The sequence below is a fragment of the Corvus moneduloides genome, chromosome 4 (genome assembly GCF_009650955.1).
Source record: "Corvus moneduloides isolate bCorMon1 chromosome 4, bCorMon1.pri, whole genome shotgun sequence".
Lineage (NCBI taxonomy): Eukaryota > Metazoa > Chordata > Aves > Passeriformes > Corvidae > Corvus > Corvus moneduloides.
This window is the reverse complement of record NC_045479.1, coordinates 60,202,097-60,227,124: the sequence shown is the minus strand read 5'-3', so window position 1 is coordinate 60,227,124 and position 25,028 is coordinate 60,202,097. Positions and strand designations below refer to the sequence as shown.

Below are 25,028 nucleotides of genomic sequence, written 5' to 3'. Positions count from 1 at the left end.
CTGACCACCCTCACAGTAAAATATTTCTTCCTAGTATCTAATCTAAATGTCTCCCCTTGTAGTTTAAAACCATTCCTCCTAGTCCTATCGCTATGTGCTCATGCAAAAAATCCCTCTCCCTCTTTTTTTATAAGCTTTTAGATACTGAAAGATTGCAATAACATCTCCCCAGAGTTGTCTCTTCTCTAGGCTGAACAACCCCATCTCTCTTTGCCTGTCTGCAGGAGAGGTGCTCCAGCTCTGATCATCTTAGTGCCATCCTGCTCCTTTGGACCTGCTGTGCTTCAGTATTTGTCTTGTGCTGGGGACCCCAGAGCTGGATACAACACTTCGGGTGGGGTCTCATGAGGGTAGAGTGGAAAGGCAGAATCCCCTCCTTCTCCCTGCTGCCCACGCTACTTTGGATGCAGCCTGGGACACCTTTGACTTTCTGGGCTGTGTGCACATATTGCCAGGTCACATCCAGCTTTTCATCCAGGAGAATCCCAGAGTCCTTCTTGGCAGGGCTGTTCCCAATGAATACTTCCTCCAGTCTGTATGCATACCATTTGATGTTTTTGCTGTAGAAAGCTGAAAAATGCTAAGACTCAGCTGTTAGGCAAGCTGACAGTCTTTTTTCCTTCTTGGGTGATGGGGATCTGTGCTGTAAAAAAAAAAAAGGAAAAAAATCTCAAGCTTTCTCAAAGGGTTAAGAAACTATATGAGGTGGGAAGTTTCTTCTAGTGCTGGGAGTAGTTCTTCCAGTGTTACTGGAAACATTATAAGATGGTGACGAAGAGCATGGTACTTAAGTAAAATTGTTTCGTATCTTCACAGGATAATTAATGCAGTTTTGATCTTAAAGCTGATTCTATTTTCATTTGATTTGTTAAATTTTACAGAAAGGAAAAATGAATGAAGTTGATACTTTAAGAAAATAATCATATAATAGGCAAGGGGAGGAAAAGGATGCTTGTTTTAGTACATTATTCATACACAGGAAATAGTAGTGCTTTAGGGGAAGAGTCCTAGGTGAAGGAAGATTCTTCAGGAAAAGTTCTGCAGGTGATGCAGAGAAAGCTGTACTAGAAGCTGTCATTTTGTAAGGAAAGGAAAAACAGAAATGATTCCCATGGGTGTCCTCTGTTACTGAGATCACCAGCCCAAACTTTCTTTTTTTGGCCCCTGCTGAAGACCAGTTCCTTGAAGATTTATCTGAGTGGAAGAGAGGGCATTAGAACAAGAAAGATCCAGAAAACTAATCTGAATCTTGAGCTTAATTGATGCTAAACTGATAAGTGACTGTCCTGTTGCTTGGCTAAACCTGCCTTTTTGGAAACAATCCTCTACGCAAGAGCACAAATTGCTGGCAGGAGCCCTATATGGTTTTAAGCTGTTGCTACAAGCTGTTACCTAGATTAGCTGGCAAGAGAATGTTTGAACCTGCAAATGACTTTGGCAGAGCCCAGTCTCTAACCATAGTTTCCTGGCTGTGAAATTTGTCCAGTTATTCTACTAATAATTTGAGAGATGGGGAATCACAAATTTTCCAAGCACCAGATGTCTGCCTTCATTTGCTGTGGGATTTTTAGGTTGGCTTTATGTCTATCCTACAAAATTTTCATTTCCCTGGAAGGAAATGCAGTTTATTTTTGGAAGGAGGTATTAAGACTTCATTAATACCCATTTTTCTGCTTTTTAGCTTCCATTATATACTCCTTTTAGAGCTAGGGGTTTTGTTATGTTGCCTTTGAAAATTAGCTCATTTTTTAGTTGGTTGTGGATCATACCCAAGCTCCTATGATTGCCATACAATCCCTTTTGCTCATACAGATGAAAATCAAAATGCCTTATCAGGTGATTAATAATTTCTGAGCCTAACTTGTGGGTTATGCCTAATAACAAGGATAACTGCTAAAATATAGGAAGCTGGCATTAAAAGTTTCAGATAACCAGTCATAAAATGTAATGTTTGGAGAACTGTTTCACTTTCAGAAGTAATGTTTTTACAAGAACAGCTTCTCCTCCCCTGTTTAGCACAGTGTAACCTAATAAGTTTTTTTTTGGATGTGAAGCCAAACTTCCAAATTCTATTTTTGCTTTTTGCTTATAAGGGTGAATGTCTATTTTGGTAGACAGTTTAGATTAAGCTACAAAATATCTACTTGGATCACAGCAATCCACTTTGTGTATCACCACTTCAAGTAATGTCACCTTCAGCAGTATCCTTGTTTTTCCATTGCTCTTTATCTTGTGTTGTCATTTTGCATAGAGCAAGCTCCAGCTGTCCTTTACCGTAGCATGTTTTGAACCCTTGTAAACATTGTGTTAAAGAAATTTACTTCAGTTAAAGTAATTATCAGAAACAACAGCACAAAAAGTCCAACCAGATCTATTATCATTAAATTCATCAAGACATTAGGAGGTCTCATAGTTCTGACTTAATTTTTTTTCATAGATTAGAAGAAGGAAAACAAACATATTGGTGTTTTTTCAAGTTCAAATGAAGTGATTCTGATGCAGGAATATGTCTAAATCTCTTAGATAAGAAGAAAACAACAAAAATTAAGGCAGAAGTATCACTAAAAAAAATTGTCATTTTGGTGATAAATACCTTTTTTGTCCTTTGTAAAAATTGCAAAATACTTTTTTTTCTGTGATGTATGTTTAAATTATGTTTCCGTCTAGTTCTATGAGCAATTAAGTTGTTCCATTTTTTAAAGGTGTAATGGTTTTATTGTTCATCTATTGTCATAACTAACAGCATATTTAAGGGTTATCAGAAACTACTGAAGTACCATTTTATTTTTCAGATTTATTTTCAGAAGAAAAATGTATTTAATTCTGAAAACTTGTTTTGGTTTTCATTTTTTACTTTAAACTCATTTTCTGTTCTTAAAATCCATATTTTGGCTAGAGTTGTTTATTTTTAAGAACATGTTAACGTATTAACTCAACAATATGGATTGAAGGATTGCTGATAAGAAAATGCAAATATAGTATAGCTAGTTTCAGAGCTAGATAGTTTTAATAAAAAGTTTCACACTCATTTCCTGTTTTAAAACCAGTCAGCTCACAGTCAAAGTCCTTTGGGCTTTTTAGTTGAGTTTGTAAGCTCCTTTAATATAGAGATTAGCAGTTTCTTTATTTCTTTCATTCTGTTTATTGGTTTGTAAACCTGAAGGCTGTGAATTTTATGAAAGAAAATCCTTTAATTTTGTGTATGCCTATTGATATGTGGTGGTTGCCATGGTGCATATTTGGAGTGAAACTTTTTAAACACTGACTTGAATGAGTATGATAATTTTTAGCATAATTTTTCTGATACAATTAATCAGAAATCTGAAAAACTCCAAGTACTTACTGAATTTAGCTCACTGAATGTTCTAAAGGTCTAAAGTGTAAATTTCTGACATAAAGGTCTAAATTTCACTATGTAGTTTTAAAATTTCTGCATGGCTGCGCTTCAGATGCACAAACTGATTTGTGTGATGGAGTTTTGTTGAGATGTCGCGACTCCTTCTGAGTTGCAAACCATTGTCTGAGAACAGCTGCTTTAATTTCTCACTATTCATTTAGTGCCTTATTCCCAATTGTTTTGTACAATGCCATATTGTGAATAAAGTTTTATAAACTTCTATCAAATAGCTGAGTGGATCAGGAATTATTAAAAACCTTGCATCAGTTCCTTAGGACATTTCTGCCTCCTTTCCTAACAGTCCCTGCTGTAGAGTTCCAGCTTATTCAATGAGCAGGATCATTGATAGTGGACTTCAAGATGTAGGTTGTCTAAAATGTCCCTTGAAGATACAGAGATTTTGAACTCAGTTAAGGACCTTATACAAAATTTATGAAGAATAGAAGATCTCTCATAGCTGTTCAGCAGCCTGGCTTTACAGCAGATGCTGCAGAATCAGTTGCCAGATAAGGTTTTTAAGTCCAAAGCCTCCATGCTCAGGTGTGGCGCAGAGTCTGAGAACCTTAGGGCTGTTGTTTGAGAGTTAAACTTTGTGGGTACATTTATTAGTAAAACTTTTTTATTTGTGAAATTTGAACTCTGGACTCCTCCTAGCTAGCAGCAAGTGCTGGCTTTGTTGTTTTTCCACTGACTTTGAGTATGGAACCCTTGTCAGCCCAATGATGGCATGTGTCTTGCCTGAGACTATCTTACGAGATCTATAGATTGACTTTTTCTGTCACTTGATTTTCGTTGGAGACTTTTCGAGGTAATGATGTAGCTAAGTGGCAGGACATGTGGGACTGTGTACTGTCGGAATGTTAGAGTTACTTGGAAACCAGCTAGAAAATTTGTCAGGCTGTATTCTGCTATTAGTATTAAAGAAATGAAGTTAAATGATGATACAATTGAGATATGAATTAGAAATACCGTAATTTTAAATGAAAATAGGTTTTTCTTAGGCAGGTCTGATTATCTTTCAATGAAGAGAATGTTATGTAAACCCCCTTTTTGAGTCCAACTCTTGAAACTCTTCATAGCTTGCCAGCTTTCTGAAGCTGAAATTCTGCATGTGAATTGCTTTTCTAACAGACTCATATAGGCTTTTTTACTGAATCAGTACTTAAAATATTTTCTCTATGTTCAGGAAAGACTTTGAAAATACAAAAGTGTAGACCCTCTTTACCTCTCTCTTTTTCTTTTTCCTTTGATGGCAACTGTTTTGGCTTATTCGTATTGTGATTAGATGTTCTGAGTGAATATACTAGATGTGACAATATGTATAAAGCACAGAATTTTTCACCAGAGTATACTGGTGAAGAAGAGCTAAAAGCACTACTCTGGGCAGAGACAAGTTCAAGTAAATACTGGAGTTATGGATTTTGAATTTTTGCCTATTATCCCATAGCTTTCTGTATTCCTTTTTTTTTTTTTAAGAGGATACTTTGAAAGTCTTAGAGAATAAAACTTTCTCTGTTAGCCAGAAATTTTCGTGTGTTTTTTTTCTTCATTGATAAACTGTGTTCTGCATCTTAAATGCAGCCTCATGCCATTGCTACCAAAGGTATGGAATAAATGTAATTAATTTCTGCTCCCTCTGCTGGTCTTAGAGCTGTGCAGAGTAGATCTATCCTGTACCTTCAAAGTACCCTCACTTGCAACTGATTTGTGGAAATCAGGTCTTTTGGAGACTAAGGAGAAAACTTTATCTCCAATATCCAGATCTGAGCAGTGAGTAGTAGCATTTCTGAAATAACCTCCCAATAACAATGGAAGCTTTTAGAAAGGAAACAACAGTGATATTTTGTGGTAACTTTTGAGTACATTCAGTTGCAGCTGATGTGCAATCTGTTAGTATGATATAAGGAGAGCTGTATGTTTGACACCAGTAGTAGATACTGTAGAAAAATGGTTTCATTTTTTTGCTTGGGCTTCCTGAAAATCCTCTTTGTAGTACAGTGCAGAAAAGCAGAACTGAAATGACCAAATTGTTCCAAAATGATTGAAATTATCCAAGTTTGTTTGAAACTAAGGTGCAAAGTCTGCTATGCCTGGCAACATTGTCTTGATAGCGATCACTTAAGAACTATTATGTATTCTTTTGTTGTTGTCTTGTTTTTTTTTTAAGCTGGACCTGTGATCTGCAGAATGCTAACATACCCTCCAACTCGAAGAGCCTTAATTGTGGGTTGTGGTCTGCAAATGTTTCAACAACTGTCAGGGATTAACACCGTCATGTATGTATTTCCCAATTGCTTCTTTTTATAAAGTGTTAGAAAAAAATCAATTAGACCATTAGCAGTTATAGATGGTCTTCTGGACAAAGTCTGAAGGGTGAAAAATTGAGTTTGAGAGCTGGAATGCTGGTTTGAAATCCAGATGTTGACACATTTGGCATCACAGAAAATTGATACAAGAAGATGTTAGTATAGGGGTAAACATTTATATAGACATGAGAATGCAAACTGTATTCTGCGAGATGCATTATTGTGTTAGGGTTTATGGTCAAAGCTGTGTATGTCTGGACAAGAGAGCACATTTATGGTTTGAATTTGTGTGCAAATAGATCACAATAAGATGAGGGTTAGACTAACCATGTTAATGAGGTGGAACATTACTGTGAAGTGCTAAAGGATGCTGAGGAAGAAACATTTCCTGCTTTTACATGGTTTTGTTATGTGTATGAAGACTCAGTAAATGTGGAAGTGAAGAATGATGTATTGGGTTTTCTGACAAGCTGTCAGCTCACAACAGGAATAGCTCTTAACAAATGTGCAATGTGCAGAACCTTGTTTAAGATGAAATTATTGTTGGGCTGCCCTACAGGACTAATCATAATGAATATGGTTGCTGTATTGTTTTAAGAGCAAATATAAAATATGTTGTCATAACATTTTACAGAGAAAACTATGCCTAAGGGAGCATGCTTTTTAGGAAATTGTTAAAAGGAGCAGCTAAAAAGATAAGGCTTTTAATGGTATCAAGAGCTACCATATTAAATGTTAGAGTAAACACTACCATCTGTCATACTGGAAGAAAAAGTCCCCCAGACTCAGTATTACTAAACTGCAGAGGAGGGAAATCTGCAACAGGTAAACAAAGACTTCATAAAGTAGAAATTGTAACCCAGTGTGGGAAACACTTGGACACAAAACCGGTAAGTTATGTATGAAAGCCAGAAGACAGGCCCAGAAAGAGCTTTGATAAATTCTTCAGACACATCAGAAACAACAGACCCAGTAGCCTCCAGGCCCAGTAGGGATCAAGATGTTGGGAGTACACTAGCAGGAGATAAGTGTTTAGCACCAAATCTCACAAAGACTCTTTTTGCATTTGTGTTAATTATAGAGGGTATATGAAGCTTTTTGCACTAGAGCTTACTTAACATGTCTCAGGTGGTCTGCTTGATGCTCAAGTATTATGGGAAGAACTTTGCTGATTAAAATGAAAAAATACCAAATTAATCAGCGTACACTCAACAGGTCTGGAGTAAATTGCATATATAATTACTGAATTTGGAAATGTAGCATAATTTACATGAAGCTACAGCCCAGAAAGTTCTATTTCTGTCTTTATAAAAATTAATTAAAACTTCATAGAATCAAATAAGATGTGTGTTTATAAATATGAAAAATGAACATGTACATGTAGAATATAAAATAACAAAGAAGAGCCAACATGATTGTTGTATACAGATGGTAGCTAGCTTGGATGTGAGTTCATGGTCATGTTAGAGCTGTAAATCCCACATGAACTAACTATCCTAAGCAACCATGACAGCTGCAGCCAAAGTTTCTGGAAGAATCATACAGTCACAAAAGTAAGTGAGAAGTCCTGTCAGGTATATAACTATTTAAGATAGGAAAATAAAAGGATGAGAATAGAAGATCAGTTATCACAAACCAAGAATAGACTCCTACAAGGATCTATATGAAGATCTTTGCCGCTTTAATAAATCTGTGAAAGCGGCTAAGTAACAAAATAACAGCTTGTATTCATACAGCATTCACAATATAAAGATCCCCCAAATCTGTGAACATGAAGAGTTGTGGGAAGATAATGCAGGATAACAAATCAGTGGAATGGCAAGAGCATTAACTATACAGTGTTATTCAATAATGCCTGCAGGAGGGAACTGGGTAACTAACATGCATGACAGTCTAAATTGTTACTACTCAAAAAAGAGTGCTTCCAGTTGCATTGTCGTTCTGTACAAACATCATGACGACATCCATGGCCAATCTGGAATAGTACAAACAGTTGCAGATGTCCATTCATTTAATAAGAACAAACCAGGTTATGTGTGGGGAAAGAGATACCTCTGTTTGAACAGGATGATTAGAACTCTGCAGCTTGGAAAAGAAATGAGGTCAGAAGAAATCCAAGAGGTATATAAAGCTACTAATGTTATGGAGAGGATGGGGAGGGCATGATTATTCATCATTTCTTCTAACACGTTTTTGATGACTCCTAGCTCTTACCCAGCAGTAGGTTTAAAATAAGCATTTTTTCATGCAACACATAATTACGTATTGGAGCTCATTGCCACAGGATGTTACAGATGCCAAATGTAGAAATATGTTTAGAAGTTAATTAGGGAAACTTACATAATAAACATTATTAAAATGTTATGAAATGTGGTGTGCATGCAATCTCTGGCCAAGGACAGTCATTCTCACAATTTGGTTCTTACTACTTTAGGATGCTTATTAGGTTAGGATGAAAAATTAACAGTTCACATGGCTTATGACACTGGTAGGTTGACTTTGTTTATTTTAAACTTACTATGTTTTAAAATCTCAAACTCCTTTGTATGTAGGAGGTTTTACAAATAGTTTGGAATTGACCTAATTTGCTTGTGGATGTGTAGGAGGACAGAATTACAACTATAAAACACAGTTGAATCTTAGCTTTAAAATAATAAAATGCCTATAATAAACACATGAAGGCACTGCTGTTAAAGGACTGGATTGTAAACCATTTGCAAGATCCAGTCTCTTTTAATATTCCAGTATAACTAAATTTTTAGTGATCAGGTATGCAAGACAAACATTCTCCTGTGAAAGGACATTTTTCAAATGCAAGTAAGCAGCTGTCTGTTGATGGTTTGCTTATATAGAAGTTGGTGATTGCTTATTAATGTTGTAATCAGATGGTACCTTAAGGAGCTGTCAGATTGTATTTACTCTCTAAGCACTAGTTTTCTCTTCATAATGTTCAGTTGTGTCATTCTGGGATTGCTGTTCTCTTGCGGCAGGCAAGCAGGCATTGGTTATGGTTGGAGGGTCTAGTATTGTGTGGACTTCCCTTCAGTGGTTTCTCAAAAACAGTCATGAAGAGTATTTTGACACTGGATGTTCACTGTACCTTTGGTGCTACTGTAAATCCTTGTTTATTGGCCCTTTCTAGGCCCTAGAAGAAGAGGCCGATGACTCCAACTTGCAGTTGCCTGGCTTTCCGTGGCAGAGAATTTAGCCTCTGGTTGCCCTCTGACCAGTTAACTCAACGTGGCAACATCTATGATGGGCCCTGACTTGCCATAATCTTACGTCTTGAGGTTTTCCACTCTTTCTGCTATAGAATAATTCTTAAAATCTTGTGGTTTACTGTAAGAAAGTGAGGCCATCGGAGTACATTTTTGTGTGTCTGAAAAGCTCATTTAAACCCCCATAACCAAATCGCAAAGGGACATGAAAATATAAAGAACAACACAATAGTGGAATGATTTAATACTTCTGCAATTTGTGTATGCTTTACTGAGTAACTTGCCAATTTTAGAAAAGAAAAGCTTGAATCAAAATTATGGGTATTAGAAGAATTTTGCAGGGGTCTAAAAACAGTCACTGAGTGTACCCAGTAGAAGAAGAGATGCTAAAAAGCAAAAAAATACCTGCAAGAAACACATGGAGATGGCAGTAAAAATCTAGAGCTTCCATGCTTAATAATTCAGTAATCTGGTATAAATTTTCTGGTTAAAAACTGGATATCAGTGGTGAAGAAGCCAATGAGAGCAATGAAGTTCATGTGTAGTTGGAGATGGGGAAAGGAAAACCAGAAGAATTGTGAGAATTGTTGAGGGCTGTGCTCAGCCCTTCTCATTATGCAATAAACTGGTCTGGTTTTTGCACAGAGAAAGTTTCACATCATATTTGAATCAGCCATGTATGTGTATAACATCCAGCTGTGAGGAACCAGAAACTCATCACGAACAGGATGTTACTGAATTGGTGAGAACAGTATGTGGAGCAACCTCTGCATTGAGGAGGTGGATCTAAAAGAGAAGCAAAATGTAAAAATAGGCTAAGGAGATTGTGACTGTCACAGGAACAAATTCTAGCATGATAAATTTAGTCAGCAAAGGAGTAAAGCTCAGTGACCTATTGCTTTGATTCCTTCTTTTCCCCTAAGAACAAGTGTTTGATGGAGAGCATCGCTGCTGTTTGATGGAGTGCCTGACGCAGATCAAATGTTTCCTTTTTGTCCTGGCTTTTGCCAGATTAACTGACCTGTTAAAGTCATACAATTTTAGACAAGCATCTCTCACACTGGTGTGAGCAGGTCTGAAATGGTTTAACTTCTCAGTTTCTTATCATTCTAGAGTTTTCTCATCTCGAAAACAGAAGCTCACTGTTTCAAGCTTGGAGCCCAAATCTGGCTGACAGGAGACTGAGAAAGGCCTTGTGAAGGAAGTTATATTCCAGGGGAGCAGTTACTACAAATTAGCTTTTTAATAGTAATATATCCCAGAATTTGGTTTAAACAGTGGTGTTAAGATACTTTCAAGCCCAAAGTGGCCCATAGTTAAAACTTGGGGGAAGAGGACCATTTTGAGATAAAACTTGAAATTAATTTTTCCTATCAGTTTCCTAGGGGAAAAAAAAAAGTTTAAAAAAGGAAGATGTTCCATTTTTGGGGGGTTGGGTGGAAGAGGAGGGGACTTGAAGGATTTGAACTATTTCACATTGTATAGTGAAAACCATCAATGGATGTTTTATGTCTATGCTCATGTTCCTGCAGAACAGGACTTCTGAAAACATTTCCAGTAATGTGCAGCCTCGTGGCAGTAAAAAGACCTCCAAAACATGGGGAAGGAAGGATTTGGAAAAAATCCCAAGTTATCTTGAATACTAGGCAGTAATTTAGCCTTAATTGGAGGGAGTTCAGTATTGTCTTGTCAGAATTGCACATAGGTGGTATGACCTGCGCTGGAGATTCTGCTGCTCTTTGAGAGGTTTGTTGTCTGTTCTCAAGGACTGCCTGTGCCCTCAAGACTATAAATCTGAGATAAGACTGAAGAGACAGCTGTATCATCTTGATTATTCTTACTCTCGCAAAACTTTAAGTGGACTTGATGAAAGCCAAACAAAATACTTCGTTCTGCAGTTGAAACACTAAGTTTGATGTGGTGCTGATATTGTAATTTGCCATTATCTTTTCACATTGTGTTAAAAAATCTTTCTGCAACAGGAAAGTGGTATAATGTGTCAACAGGGAGAGCATATGGCCTTCAGCATTTTTGATAAGTTATTTGCAGGTGTATATGATCTGTTATTACTATTTAATAAAATAGTTTTTTATTTCTGAGATATCTTTGCATCTCCTGAAAATTAAGTGAATCCACATATAAAATGTATTGGGGTTTGGATTTTTCCTCAGATGCTTTTGAGCTCTAACAGTCTTGCTTTTTTAATTTATGCAAGCAAATAAAAGAACCAAAAAAAGGGTGATAAAAAGAAGCATATTTTTTCAGCTGGCAAGAAATAGGGAGGGCAATAAAATACTATATGGAGAAGGAAAAAAGCTCAGAATAATGAGAGAGAAAAAAGAAGCTGGATAAAAGAAGAAAAATACAAAAGAGGACAAGAGGAGGTTATGTAACAAGTAGAACTTGAAGGTTTGAAGATAGGTTAAGAATATTAGAACAATTAGTGAAAAAATATTGCATTGAATGTAAATGAGAGAATGAAAGAAAATAGGAGTGGGACTAAGAAGAAGCCAGGATACTTCTGGAGTTTAATAGAGGCTAGAGAGGAGTTTAATGGAAGCAAAGCACATTTCTTGGCAAGTTTAATCTCCAGGTCTGTTGTGCAGCAATTGCAGAGCTGAAACCCATGAGCACCTCAGCTGTAGCCTCAGAACCAAGCTCTTGGTACTTCTGCTTAACATGGGTGTGCAGCTGAATCCCCAGAGGGCTGGTGAAAGGCAAGACTCAGAAACTTGTCTTTAAATTCCAGTTCTTTAACTTCTTTGAAATGAAATATTGAATAGGGAACATAGGGCAATATCTGACATATCTGACTGCCGATAAACTTTTCATTTTTTGAAGATCATTGAATAAGTACCTACTTTTGTGAATTACAGCTCAAGTAGTAGCAACGTTCTCTACTCTTTCAGCATCAGCAGCCATATAGAGATCTATAATTAATGGCTGAATGTGTTTACAGGTTATGACAGATTTATAATGAATAAGCTGGTCATTGAAATGAGATTTTCCTAGAGCATTGGTTGTTGATTTGGATATTGGAAAATAGTTGTTGAGATCTGTAAACAGAATTTCCACTGGCAAAAAGTAATGGTGATTCACATTTTTCTTGTGATTTGTATTCAAGCATTGACTTTTAATGTTGTATAGGTTTCTATTGTGTTTTCTGGCTGTGCATTTTAAAACAAAATCTGGAAAGTAGCATACTGTATTTAAAAAAACCAACCAAACAAAAACCCCCCAACAAACAAAACAAAACCCCAAGCTGACACAATGCTAAATGTCATCCAAGTTGCCCAGCAGTTGCTGAAGGAGAATATTTTTTATTGTACTCTTGATTTAAATTCAAATTGGGCACAGTAACTCCCAAGCAGACTGCCATGTGGCATTTATTTTTGGATGGCCAGTAACTTGTTGCCTCAGTTTTTCTTGAGTATTCTCAGACCCAGCTGGGCTTTAAGTCTGACTGAAGGTGGGACTGTTACATTAATATTCTTTCCAGATACAAACTTTGTAGTATTGTCAGGATAATTGAGAAGATTTGGTAATTGACAAGTCTGATTTCTCTGATGACTCCATAACATTAAGGTTGCTGCCTGGTTAGGTTTTTCATCATTCAGTATTTTCTTGTGGGTAAACTGTCCAGTTTATATCTTACTTTTAATTTTTACATTTTCCTCTTAGGCTTTAGGAGATGTTTAATAAAACAAAACTAACCTCTGTGTTGCCATGTCCATTTGCTTTTCAGATAATAATCCATTAGAGATTTTTTATTAGGTTTTCATAAAATCTTTCAATAACTTTTTTTTTGAGAAGTGACCCCTTATTTTACCATTTTAGCCTTCCTTCGTATTGCAAGATATTTTAGGTAGTACTGTGTGCAAACTCATCATGTAAAACACTTCAGTGGCATATAGGTGCTTTTTATATAGACTGCAGATATTTTTGGAAGAACAACTAAACAGAACCAAACAAAACAGTTTGACTAGTCTAGTCAAACACAGTAGGTGAGCCAAGTCTCCTGTTACACCGTCTCTGTTGTATGTGCTATACAGAAATAATGTGATTAACTTGTAACAGCTCTTGAGAGGAATAAATTGTAGTTAATAAGCAAAATCCTTTCATATTAATCACTGTAAAACATTCTGAATGAGAATTTATGGAAACTGCCTGTATCAGTTTCATAGTACTTGAAAAGGAAAATTAAACCCCCTAACTCAGTTTTTTGAAAATTTTGTGTGTTCAGCAACCACTTTTCCATAGGCAGTGTTCTGTTATCACAGCTGAACTTGTTTCTTTTAAAGAGTGCATTGAAAATAAAATATATTAAAAAAACCCCAACTTCAAACATCTGGTGGTCACCAAGTTGTACATATTGGATACAGGTTTATTGTGTAGAAACCAGCTTATACAGTATTTTTTCCAAGGCCTGGAACATAGATGATGATGATTAAATTTTAATTATTTTTCCCCCAGTAAAATGGTAAATCTGAACTGAACAATTAGGTTTGTTTGTGAAAATCTGTCCATTAATTTGAAAAATTATCACACAATCTGTAGAGAGAAGCAGTGGCTTTGGAACTGTGGCCAAGGCCAAACTCAGATTTGGAGGTGAAAGTGTGGCTTGAAGTACAGAGCCTTAGGCTGGGTGGAAGCAGTTCTTGTTGAGATGGTGGTTGGGTAGTTAACAAAACATGTGAAACTCTTTCATCACATGCTCTCAGCAAGAACCCTGGGCAGTATTTACAGCAGCTGTTAATTGGCAGAGCCAATCCTTTCCCTTCACTCTGCGTTTGCCTTCACCTCCCAGTCAGTGCAGGTCAGGGCGGAGCCTGGCCACAGTTTCTCTGGTCCCTGCCCTGATGATGTTCATTCTTAGTTGTTAGTAAATACTGATGTGGGAGGGGAGTACCACCTAGTAAGGGGAGTGTGTCTTAGTAAATCTGCTAGGAGGTGGCTGAAACATAAATCTGTTGATGACAGGATGCTAGCTTTATTCATGAACTAAAACCAAACAAGCCAACACAAGATCAGTTGGTTAAGGAACACTGCAGCAGGTCTGAGAAAAAAGAAATAGCTCTTTGTTCCATAGGCAGGATGCAGGTGCAGGTAGTAGTGACTTGGTATTCAGAGTCATGGAGAGGAGTGGGGAGAGAAAATAGCTGGGTCATATTGCTGGGCATCTGATATGGCTCTACACCTGTGCAAGAACTAGGAGGAGTAGTTAGGCCTTAGCCTTCATTTTGGTTTTGTACTTAGCCAACGAAATGCAAGACTGAGTGACTGAGATGGATGTAGGCCCCAGAAAGCAGTTCAGTGAACTTGAATATTTTTAAGGCTAAAGTTTATGTATTGTTTACTGTGTTTTAAGTATAACTCACATGTTTTAGAATTTTTGTTAAAAAATTCAAGTGTTTTTCTTAAATATTCTTGTGTGTGCTTATTGGGTGGCCTACAAAACCCTGAACAGCTTAGGGGTTTAATGATTTAGCTCCAAAGGCTGTAATTTATCAGTTGAAATAATTGTGAGAGGGTAGTTAGGATACAGGTAAGAAACTATATCTGTATTTAAAACAAATCACCTATGTGTCAGCGTCACTAGTACTAAATCCACACAAATTTCCATTTAAAAATAAAGTAAGAAAACAAAGCTGTTTTCTCCTGTTGTGCTGACCTGATAGTGTAAAAGTTAATTTATCAGAGACAGTTTAAAAGTATAGATTTGTAGTTCATCATAAACCAAAGAAATTAAAACTTGAAATTTGGGTTATTTAGCCAATGCCATACATCAATCTTCAAGATTACCTCTCAGGCTGAAGCTTCTCACCGCTAATGCCATTTCTCTGTGCATTTTGTGTTCTTATTCCTTTTGAAATAGAAAAGGAAAATCACAGCTTTATGCCACTTAAAAGCAAAAAAACGATGCAAAACAAAGAAGTGAATCACGATGGAGTAGTTAACTAGATTAAAGCTATAAAATATACATCCTATTTAGGCTGCTTGCCTTGTTGATCAAACTAACCAGAGTTTTTGGAAGATGGTTTTTACAGGTACATCCTTGTCCTACCTGTTGGAGATCAAAGGATAGGTAATTCAGATATAAGAGTTTTAAAGGCTTGAGTATTGGAAGATCAAGGAAGTATTTCAAGATGCTCTATAATGGGACTAATGGGATGAAATAAAGTAAAATCTAAAATGATGATTGGAACATAGTTCAGTGCTTAGAGGTACTAGATTGAGTGTCACAAGGGAAGTAGGAAACAATCATAGTTTCTAATTGCTTGAACTGTTACAACAATAGAGAAAGTATTAGAAATAACATGGTTGAGGGTTTTGGTGTTGAAATTAGTAGATATACAATAGCAGTAAGTTTAAAAGTGAAGACTAATTTCCTTTAAATTAAACTTTTATATCCCACGTCTTCTGATAATTCTCATAATCTGTCCATTTATTGTTAAAAAAGTAGAAAACTAAACACAGCTCCCACCTAAAACCTAGGAAAACTTAAAAAATCCTAGACTGCCAAACCCATTAAATTATATTGAGGTGGATGTTTATTTTCATTATATTTTTCATCAGGTTAAAAAATAAACAATGACAAAACCTGAAATTGCAGAGGAGGCAGGTTCGGGATGCTGATGTGAGGTATTGTAATGGGCTCCTAACTATAGGCTGTCATTCTATTTTGAAGCACTGGATTTTTTTTCATTTCATAAATATTTTAAGTATTAGTGTTTTCCTTATTTGTCAGGTGCTAAACATCTGCTTAGTTGTGGGAGTTTTGTGTTGTTTGGGTTTTTTTTTTTATTTGTTGGGTTTTTTCCCCCAAATCTGGACCTTTAAATTGTTGAAGAATGACCACATGAAATATTTTTCTTATTTACTGTCTTTTTTGAGGTCTATCTTGGGTTATTGGTTAGAAGAATGTATACTAAAGAATGGACTAGCATGAATAAAAGTAAACCTCATGGTGTGACAGCTGCAAATGATTTGCCACAGTCTGGACCCATCTGCTGATGGTTTGGTTAATTACTTTTAACATGTTGCAGATGTATTAAAAAGGATTCTTCTGTGTATTAACTGATAGTAAAATTAAAAAAAACCCCAAAACCCAAAAACCTACGTTAAAGGCCTTTAATAAATTGGCATTTTTCAGTGTAATGCTTTCACAGAAATAAACTCCCTATAAGTTTTGTGTTGACTGTTAATAATACAAAGGTTTGTAATATCTTGATTTGGAAATCAATGTTTATTTTTATAACATGTTCAAAAACACATAGTGAAAGAGCTGTATAGGAGTTAACACACCAAATTACGTTATTAGAAATCCTGCTATCTATCTTCTCATTTGGAACATGTTTTATTTTTAATGTAGCCTGATCAGCAGGGACGATGTGCACCAGTGCACAACTTTACCCCCAGTTTTTCATGAATGAAATCTTCAGTGGAAAACCAGTCAGAAGGTTGGACATTTGTACTAAAACATTGAAAATCGACTCACAGACTTGCTGATTGTACTCTTTGTTTTGTTTTGTTTTGTTTTACCTTACTGTGGTTTTCTTAATGGTAAGTGATAAAATCTGTTCCTATAGTTCTTCAGGCTGTGAAAGCATATTTAAAGAAGGACTGCCACTTGGAGGTAACTCAAAACCAAAGTTTTTATTGTTAAAAGTTAAATGAAAGTATTTATTTAAAGAAGAAATATATTCGAACCAGTATTTTCTAATGTTTCTCTTGATGTTATTGAAGTGTTTGTGTATTTAATAGAATTTTTTCCACATTTTTCTGCTTTTGATTTTTATTCTCTCTTTTGCCTGTAGTGAAGTCATACCACTGTTTGATTTCTATCTGTTGCCTTGGTAATAACTTTCAGGTCACCAATCCAGTGTTAATTTCACTGCAGGGCCATGCAGGAAGAATTGTGTGAAAATGGCTTTGCCTTACATGTAGTACATACACAGTGTAGCTGTTAAGTTGGATAAATGCATCTCATTCAGTTTGTTCATATGTAAAGCCAAGTAATGAAATTAAGTCAGAGCAGTGATGCTGTTTTTAAATCATTCATGAATGATCGCTGGAGGAAGTTCCCTAAATAGCACTACTGGCTTGTTTGTTTTATGTGTTATTTGCCTAAACAGCTCCTGGAGCACAGTTTGGTCTCAACAGTTTCACTTCTGTTAAACATTTCTAATAATCTTGTAAAAATTCCTTTTTTATGCAACTGTTAATGTTTAATATGCATCATTCTGTTGAACTGTACATTTTTGTTGTCTCTAGCATTTATTTTGAGACCTAGCAGGAAATCAGATACCAATCAATGACCTTTTTTTTTTTCTATAAAGCACAATAGAATAGTAAGGGGAGGGCTTTGTGTAGTGGGTTTGCTCCCTTTGGAAAACCTAGAGGGCACATACTATTCAGATACTGGACTGTATTTGTAGCAATAAGGAAGTGTCTTCTTCCTAGGTGAAAGACAAGGAATACAGAAATGTGAAACAATTCAAAGCTCACAATGTAATCAATCTTGAGAAGACACAAAATTAAAGTGTAAAAGGTCACCTGGTTAGGTGCTGCCTGATACAACAACATGAACAACCTTAGTGAAATACATTACTGATGCCATTCAAATGCAGAGTAAGAGATATGATGCCCTTTAGATCTGTTTATTCACCTTTACTTTAAGGGCGTAGGAACTGGTTCTGTAAATTGGATTCTTTGGAGTCTGTCAATAAGAGTTAAGCTGCCGCAGGCTAGTCAATATGCCTTGTGCCACAGAGTTGGAGACACCAAAAAAAAAAAGTTGAAAGGTTATGTGCATTGCAAAGATTTGGTATAAATGAAAATAGTCCAGAAATGAACCATAAATAAAACATGGCGGCATCTAAAAGCTAATCCAGACCTTGTTATTGTGAGCAGTCTGCAAAACAAAGATATTGCTGTGGTGAAAATAGGCCATGCAGAAGGTGTGATATGAAGCACAGTCACCAAATCAAAAGAAAATAAGAAATCACTGATGAAACTCTTAATTCCTCAGTGTGGTGAGAAGGAGTAATATCTGTAAGGCCAGCGAGGAGGAGAGTCCAGGGAGGGAGGGGGATATCAGGATGGGGGAACTAAACAACACTTGGATTCTCATCTTTTGGAGGAGCTGGTTCTTTCCTGGAGTGTCTTCCAGAAATCAGGTGGTGTCAGAGCTGGAGGGGTACGAGTTGATTCTAAGCCTCTGCAGGTGAGAGGGGTCTCCCTTATGACTGCTTAAAATGTTAGGGGATTTTTTTCTCCAGAGTCTATGAGAGGTAATAATACTTCAGAGAATGATTTTGAAATATTTTCATGAAAGAGTAAAATCCTCTTGTGATATTTTATTACTTTTTAATAGTAACTTGTGTACTGCACTCGCCCAAAGCATGTTTTACAGACATCTTGAAAAAGAAAAAGGATGTGAGACCGGATTATTATCAGCAAAATTTCATATGTTTCACAAGGGAGAAGTGGAACAGGGATATACTGGACTGCTGATTAAAACTTCTGCTTGCTGGAGGCCCCTTTCTCACTTAGACTTGAATCTTTTGGTCAGTTATGAATGGAAGAGTCTTTTCTTTTAGAAGAAATAGGGAGAGCCCTATTAGAAGCCAGGGGAGGAAAAAAAAGCACAGCAAAAACAAGCAGTTAAGACAATTTGGGCTTTCTTCATCTACTCCTTCGTCTTACTTCCTCAGTTATATAATTTCTCTTGTATGTTTATAGACTGGGGAAGGAGAAGAGAAAATGAGCAGTTAAACTTTAATGTTTTCAACTTCAGGTTCTTTAAAGAATAGATTTAAATGAAAGTACTGAAATTGGTTCTTGAAAACAAAAGTGGACAAAAGCTAAAGCCTTCTGTTACTAAAGGAATACTTATTGCCCCTGCATATTGGTGAGAGAGGGAAGCAGGTGAAAGTACTGGGGAAAGTCCTGAAGGACTTTGGTGCTGTAAGGAACACGTTGGCATGAAAGGAATCAGAGAAGATCTCGCTAAAACTTGGATCAATTTGGCTGTTTTTAAACAAAGTTTTGAATGTAACCTTTTAAAACCTTGTTCTTTGAGCCCTTAATGAAAGTAAGAACTGAAACTGTGTAACCACAATGCAATACATGATAGATGAATTTGGTCCAGATGAGATACAAACTAAAAGAAATCTTAGCACTGCACTGAGCCAGCGGGTCTGTCCCATTTGCACGTGAATGAGGGAAGAAAGGGGAGTTTATCAGAATGAGAAGTGTAAATTATGCTTGTTAGTGATGGCATATTCCAGGAATTTTAGGTTTTTCAACCATCTTAATATTTGAGAACCAAGTTTAAATTTTGTTTCAGATTGTCACACATGCCTATAATGTCACTAATTTACAGTGGAAATAAAAGACAAGATACAGCTCATATTTTTTTCTGGTGCATGTAGGAATGGAGAGTGACTTATTAGTGAAATAGAACAGCTCTCAAGGGAAAAACCTACTCATTCCAAGTAATCTTTCTTCCTTTTCTATTTCATATAATAGTAGAGAAATAATAATTGTGTTATCACATTTGTGGTTTGAATATTGTCAAATATATTACAGTAGTCCTCTCTATCTTACATGCTTTATTAGAGTTTTGAGTAAGTAAAATTAGTCAGGCTTAGCTCATTGTATTTTTCAGGGCATATAGTCCTATTTTAAATATTTATATCTTACTGGAAAGCCCAAATTTTTGATTTTTGTCACATTGTGGTAAACTAACTCAAGCACTGCCATATTCTGAGCAGACACAGAATCAGGATGTATCATAGTTAAAGAAAAAAACCAAACCACCCTCCCGCGCCCCGCCCCCCCCCCCCCCACCCCCCAATATATATGTATCATAATTAACTGCACTGAGACCTGGAACACAGCGTCTGCAAGATCTGCAAGATACTGGTCAGATCTCCACAGGTGTTTGTATCTCACTATTTATTGATTTATCATATTTTTTAATTTAAAACAGCTAGAAAATAATTTAAACACATGCCCATATTGCCAAATTCCTTCTCCTTTGCAAACTCTGGTCTGGTCACCTCCTCTTTAAGCATTTCTGAAGAAGATTCTGCTGCCCTACTGTGTCTTCAGTTATGCTTGAGCAGCTCCAGTGACTTTTCCTTGCATAGATGTAAATGATGCCACCATCTCTGCAAACTGTTCAATGCAGAAATGCACATAACCAGGCAATAAATATGGGTAAGCAGTTTGAGATTGTGGACTTCTGCCCAGTTTTGGAAATCTTAATTCCCTTAATAGTGCAATATGCTACTGCAGACAGCTGGTGTTAGAGGAAGACTAGGCAATGCTAGGGAGGGAAATTTTAAAAAGGAAGTCCAGAAAGAAGAAAAACAGCTGGGATGAACAGTGCTTTAAAATGTCCTGTAAAGGTACTGGCAATAAAAGAAATTAATTCTATGGTTAGGAGCTTGGCTCAATTGCCCATCCTCTCAGCAGAATCTAAGAGCCCTGCCTAGGTTTTTTGCCTTTTGAAAACTGAGCAAGTAGCTCTTGGACAGCCGTGACCGCACTTGAGCCCTCGTTTTTGCTATGTCTTCTTAGGATATGCTGAAGCAAATTGTTGTGTAAAGAAAAAGATGATTTTTTTTTTTTTTTTTGCAGGTTGCTCTAAATGCTGTGCTTATTCTATTGACCATGTAGTAAAAGAATTTTTTTTTTGTTTTTCCGGGGAAATGTTATTCCTGAAACTTGTTTAGTCAAGGGACATATGAAACCAGTAGATGCCTGCAAAGAACATGTTACTTGCCTCTAATCGTTCTTATAATGACTTTGAAACCCTGCACTATATGCTTGCAAGAATCTTTAACACGTTTTCTAACTCAGGCTTCCAATTTACTGCCTTTGACACGTTTTAGCTTCCTGTAGTGTGCATATTATGATAGTATTCGCACAGAGATACATTTCATACTTTTGCGTTTTTCTAACTCAGACAAGAGACTCATCTGGACTATTACCTTGGGAAAAAATTGTAGTTCAGCTCCTGTACAGCTCTTGATCTCCCTGAGTCTCGTAGTGTTCCAGGTGGTATGTGCAGGGTCGTACAGAGTGGCTAGAGCTTTATGAGTGTCAATGGCCTGGGCAGTCTGTCTTCTGTCTTCTCTTGCAGTATCAAAGCTAATCTTTTCAATAAATCAACTTTTGTTTTTTGCTAACAACATAATCTTGCAGTGATTCCATGCTTGCTGCACAGTAAAGCATCGTGTACTGGAACATTGAAGTGTATTTGCCATACACCTTTTAAAACTTTTATTTTTGTAAGCGTGTCTTAGGTTCTGTGTATTAGCTTCTTGCTTCTTGTGCTCTCTAAATAACATTATGAAGAGCTTATAAGCAACCACTGTTTATGACACCTTTCTAAACTAGATGTTCTCTGTAGAGAACCCATTTGGGGATTTATTCTGGTTTTATAAAAGACATTTTCTTTTCCTAACAGCAAAATTCTCTGTCTGAAACAAATTAACTGCTGTTCAAGGACTAATCTCTTCCTCCATGTCAGAAATTTCTTCCTCTGGGGCACTGCTCTTCAGACTGACTGCTGCAGTTGCTGTCACAGATACTCCCCAGAGGTTTCAGACCAGAATCACATCTGCTGCTTTGAGTCACAACTTCATCCTATCTGGTAGGGTTTCAGTGTTCATTAGACTAATTAATGATTAAGTACAGCAATATGACATGGCTTGGCTGTTTTGTTGTGTCAGTCAGCTTTCTCAAAAATTCAAGGTATCAGCTATTTTCTGAATGTTTGGTTTTGTGCAAGATTTTAAACAAGCAGCTTTCTCATGTTGGCACTAAAGTCAGAAAAAGTATGCTGCTGCCTGACATAATCTTGCTTCAGCTGCACAGAGGAATTTAAACCCAGCAAAACCTGGGTTTGTAGAAGGAAATGGACAGGCAGAAGCCTCTCTGTAAGGGAGATCTTCACTTATGTGAAATTATAGGTATTATGATGAGAGAGGAGCAAAAGGGGGAGAATGGGAGCAAAATGTAATGCTAAAATTTAGTTGCTTTCCTCATTAAAGGAGAACAACACGTAGCACTGATTCTGCTGCTGTTTCATTGTGGCCCTGTGGTTTTCCCTCAAAACAGATTACCTGCCTCTGTTTAGGTACCTATACTGTTTTTCCAGGTTTTTAAGAAAAGGCACTTTGTAATTCTTTTGAGGAAAAAAAATACCTAATTATGTTGTGTGCATAAATAATTACTGTTTATATGTATTAATCTAATAACTGATGTGGATGAGGGGATTGAGTGCACCCTCTATAAATTCACAGTTATCAAGTTGAGGGATATTATCTGCTAGAGGGTAGGAAGGCTCTGAAGAGGTTCAGGCTGGACATCAGGGGGATTACACACAGTAGTCTTAGTGACCACTGTATATTCTGAGTCAAATGGAACCCATTGACGGTAGTATGGCACTGTCTTCATTCAAGAAATCAGGGTGATCACAGTGATGACCAATATCAAAGGCATAGATTTACTAGCTTTTGGAGAAGATTGAGCAGTGTGTGACCCGGTGGTGAGAAGGCATAGAGCAAATATTTATCTATCCATCAGGTTTTGACTGTGCAGTTTTCTAAACCCCCATCTTCTGTCCATCATGCTTGAAGTCTGACTTGGCTGGAAGAGTGTGATCATTGCTTCAGGAGATGCTACCTTACCTGGGGGATCAGATTTCCCCAGCAGTGTTAAGAAAGGCTTCTTCTGGTTTCTAATCCTCTGGCAACGTATCAGACACCAAAGAGCAATGTGTCAAATAGTAGCCATAAAGGCTACTTGCCCAACAAAGTCAGCTAATTTTTTGGTGGATTGTGCAGTCATTCATTTGATGTTCTTGTGACACAGCTATTGAAGAAGATTTCTTCCATGATGTACCTGCTGATATCTGTGAAGAACAATGAAGAGAGGCTACAAGGCACAGTTATTTGCTGTGTGCATACTACTATTTGATACATTTTAAATGTGAAATTTTTGAACTTAGCAACCCACATAGACTGGTCTGCCAGATAAGTATTATTAAATTCTTTTCAAGGTATTTTTCATATATGTTGTCTCTTTTTTTTCCCATGCTTCCCCATGTGAGAACATGACTAGCAAAAGCTAACATTCTGTCAGTATTCCTTCTTCAGAGACTACTTTTGTATCATACACTTTTGCCTCTTCTCAAAACTGTGTAAGTTCTGTTTTTCTCTGGTCTCCTGTTATGTGGTGCTCTTTATGCCTATAATAAATGCTGACAACTCCCAGCTTAACAGTTATTTCCATCAAATGCAGACTGTTACGTCACTCAGATTTCTGAGTGCCAGTCTGAGATAAGGACTTGAATGAAAAGGCAGCTGGCATAAGGTTTGTGTCTGGAGAAAATGTTACTGTGTCTGGTAAGGCAGCAGCAGCATCTAAAGCAAGAGCAGCAAGTCAGCCTTAACCTTCAAGGGGTGCCCAAATCTCCAGCATTCAAGGACAAAGCACATACCCTTTTGGCTTCTCTCAGTATTCCTAATAAAAATTGTTGTGAGAAGGTGAGAGATGGTGCTTACTTCCTTCCAACACGATGATGCCACAACGATCCAAGCTTTCAGCATCCTGAACTAGGCTGCTCCAGTGTATTTTGATTAAGAACAATATGTTGAGTTTTGGCTTATTCAACATGCAGGTCTCTGCCAGCTAGAAGTGTCCCTGTGGACAGCACAGCTTTCTGTAGCCACTGGGCTAGGTGTAAAGAGCTTAACAGCTTTAGGGTTTTTTGTACTTTGTTCTCTGTAAAGGACAGAGCTGACAGGTAGATATACTGTGCAGTTGTATAATTGACCACTCAGGAAAACTGATGTTTCCTTTCTCTGTGGTACCAATCTTGTATGTCCCCAGTCCAGGCCTCCCACCTGTGTTATCTACTGTAAGCTCTCAATCTTTAATTTCCTTTTTGTAATGCAAGTTTTGTTCCTGAACCTGATTCTTAAAAAAAGGCGACCTTCTCAAAGCAAAGTCTCTGTGAGCAGTAGAGGTTCATGGTGTCAATGTGCTGACATGGTCTAAAGTCAGGGATTAGTGGTACTTCCTCATTATCTCATCTCTTCCCATCTGTCAGCATCCATTTGTTTTTTTGCCTTGTGTTTATATGGCAAGCTTTTTGGGAGAGGTGATTTAATGGTTCTGTATTTGAACTGCACTTAGCACGCTGAGTCCTTCCCAGTGCCGGAGACAGATATTTCAGTAATGTAGTCAACCTTTAGGAATGAAGCTATGTGATGTTTTGCTTCCAACAATCTAATGATCTGATTTCTCCCCTCCTCTTTCCCCCTGATGCCCACCAATGGAAAGCTTGCTCTGCCCCTATTCAGGCTTTCCTTCCAGAAGGAAGGTTGTAGTCTTGCACTGCCAAATGTCACAGACAACAGCTTCTGCACTGGCCCTAAGAGTCTCATTTCTCTAACAAAGGTAGCCTTTCCATTTAAAGGAAAAAAAAAAAAGCCCACATAGATAATCCTTTCTATTTATTGCAATGAGAGAAACGAGCTTTACTGATTATATATGACAGCATTTTTAATAAATTAAGCTGAGATTTTAACTTCTTTGTGAGAAAAGGCTAGATGTCACCCCTTTCTTGCCAGTGCAAGTAAAGTCTGTCATTTGCAATGTCAGGGTTGGTGTTTGAGGGTACAATACTTATCAGAACTTTACTTTCTAACCCCAGAATATTTGTATTTTATATTGCAGCATGCTGTATTTTAGAGTGAAATATTTATCTTCTGCAAAGAGTGCCAGGCTCTCCCCTGGTCAGGAGCCGTGGGCCTGCTGAAGCCCCAGTGGTCATGGAGTTTTGCATGCTCTAGAGAGGTGTGGAGAGTCCAAGGCTGAGGCTTGAGGTCAGACTGAGAGGAGAACGTAAAATCTTAAGGAAAAGAATGCCCATTTAGTATGTGTTTTGTAGAACTAGAAAACAGCAACTTAGCTTTAAGAGATTACTGTAGCAGAAGTTTTGTTTCAAGAAGATGTGTTCGCTTCTCTGCACATTAAAATACGGAAATAAAATATATTGTTGCAGGTATGTGATGTTATTGGAAA

General features: G+C 37.1%; 1 protein-coding gene across 1 annotated transcript in view; it reads left to right on the top strand.

Annotated features, from left to right (window-relative positions):
• The window catches only part of SLC2A13 (solute carrier family 2 member 13), a 150,399-nt gene that overhangs the window by 62,129 nt on the left and 63,242 nt on the right, over positions 1 to 25,028 (top strand). The window contains exon 4 of the mRNA XM_032105536.1: positions 5,565 to 5,673. Within this exon, the coding sequence (XP_031961427.1) occupies positions 5,565 to 5,673 (109 nt within the window). The remainder of the gene's footprint in view (positions 1 to 5,564; positions 5,674 to 25,028) is intronic.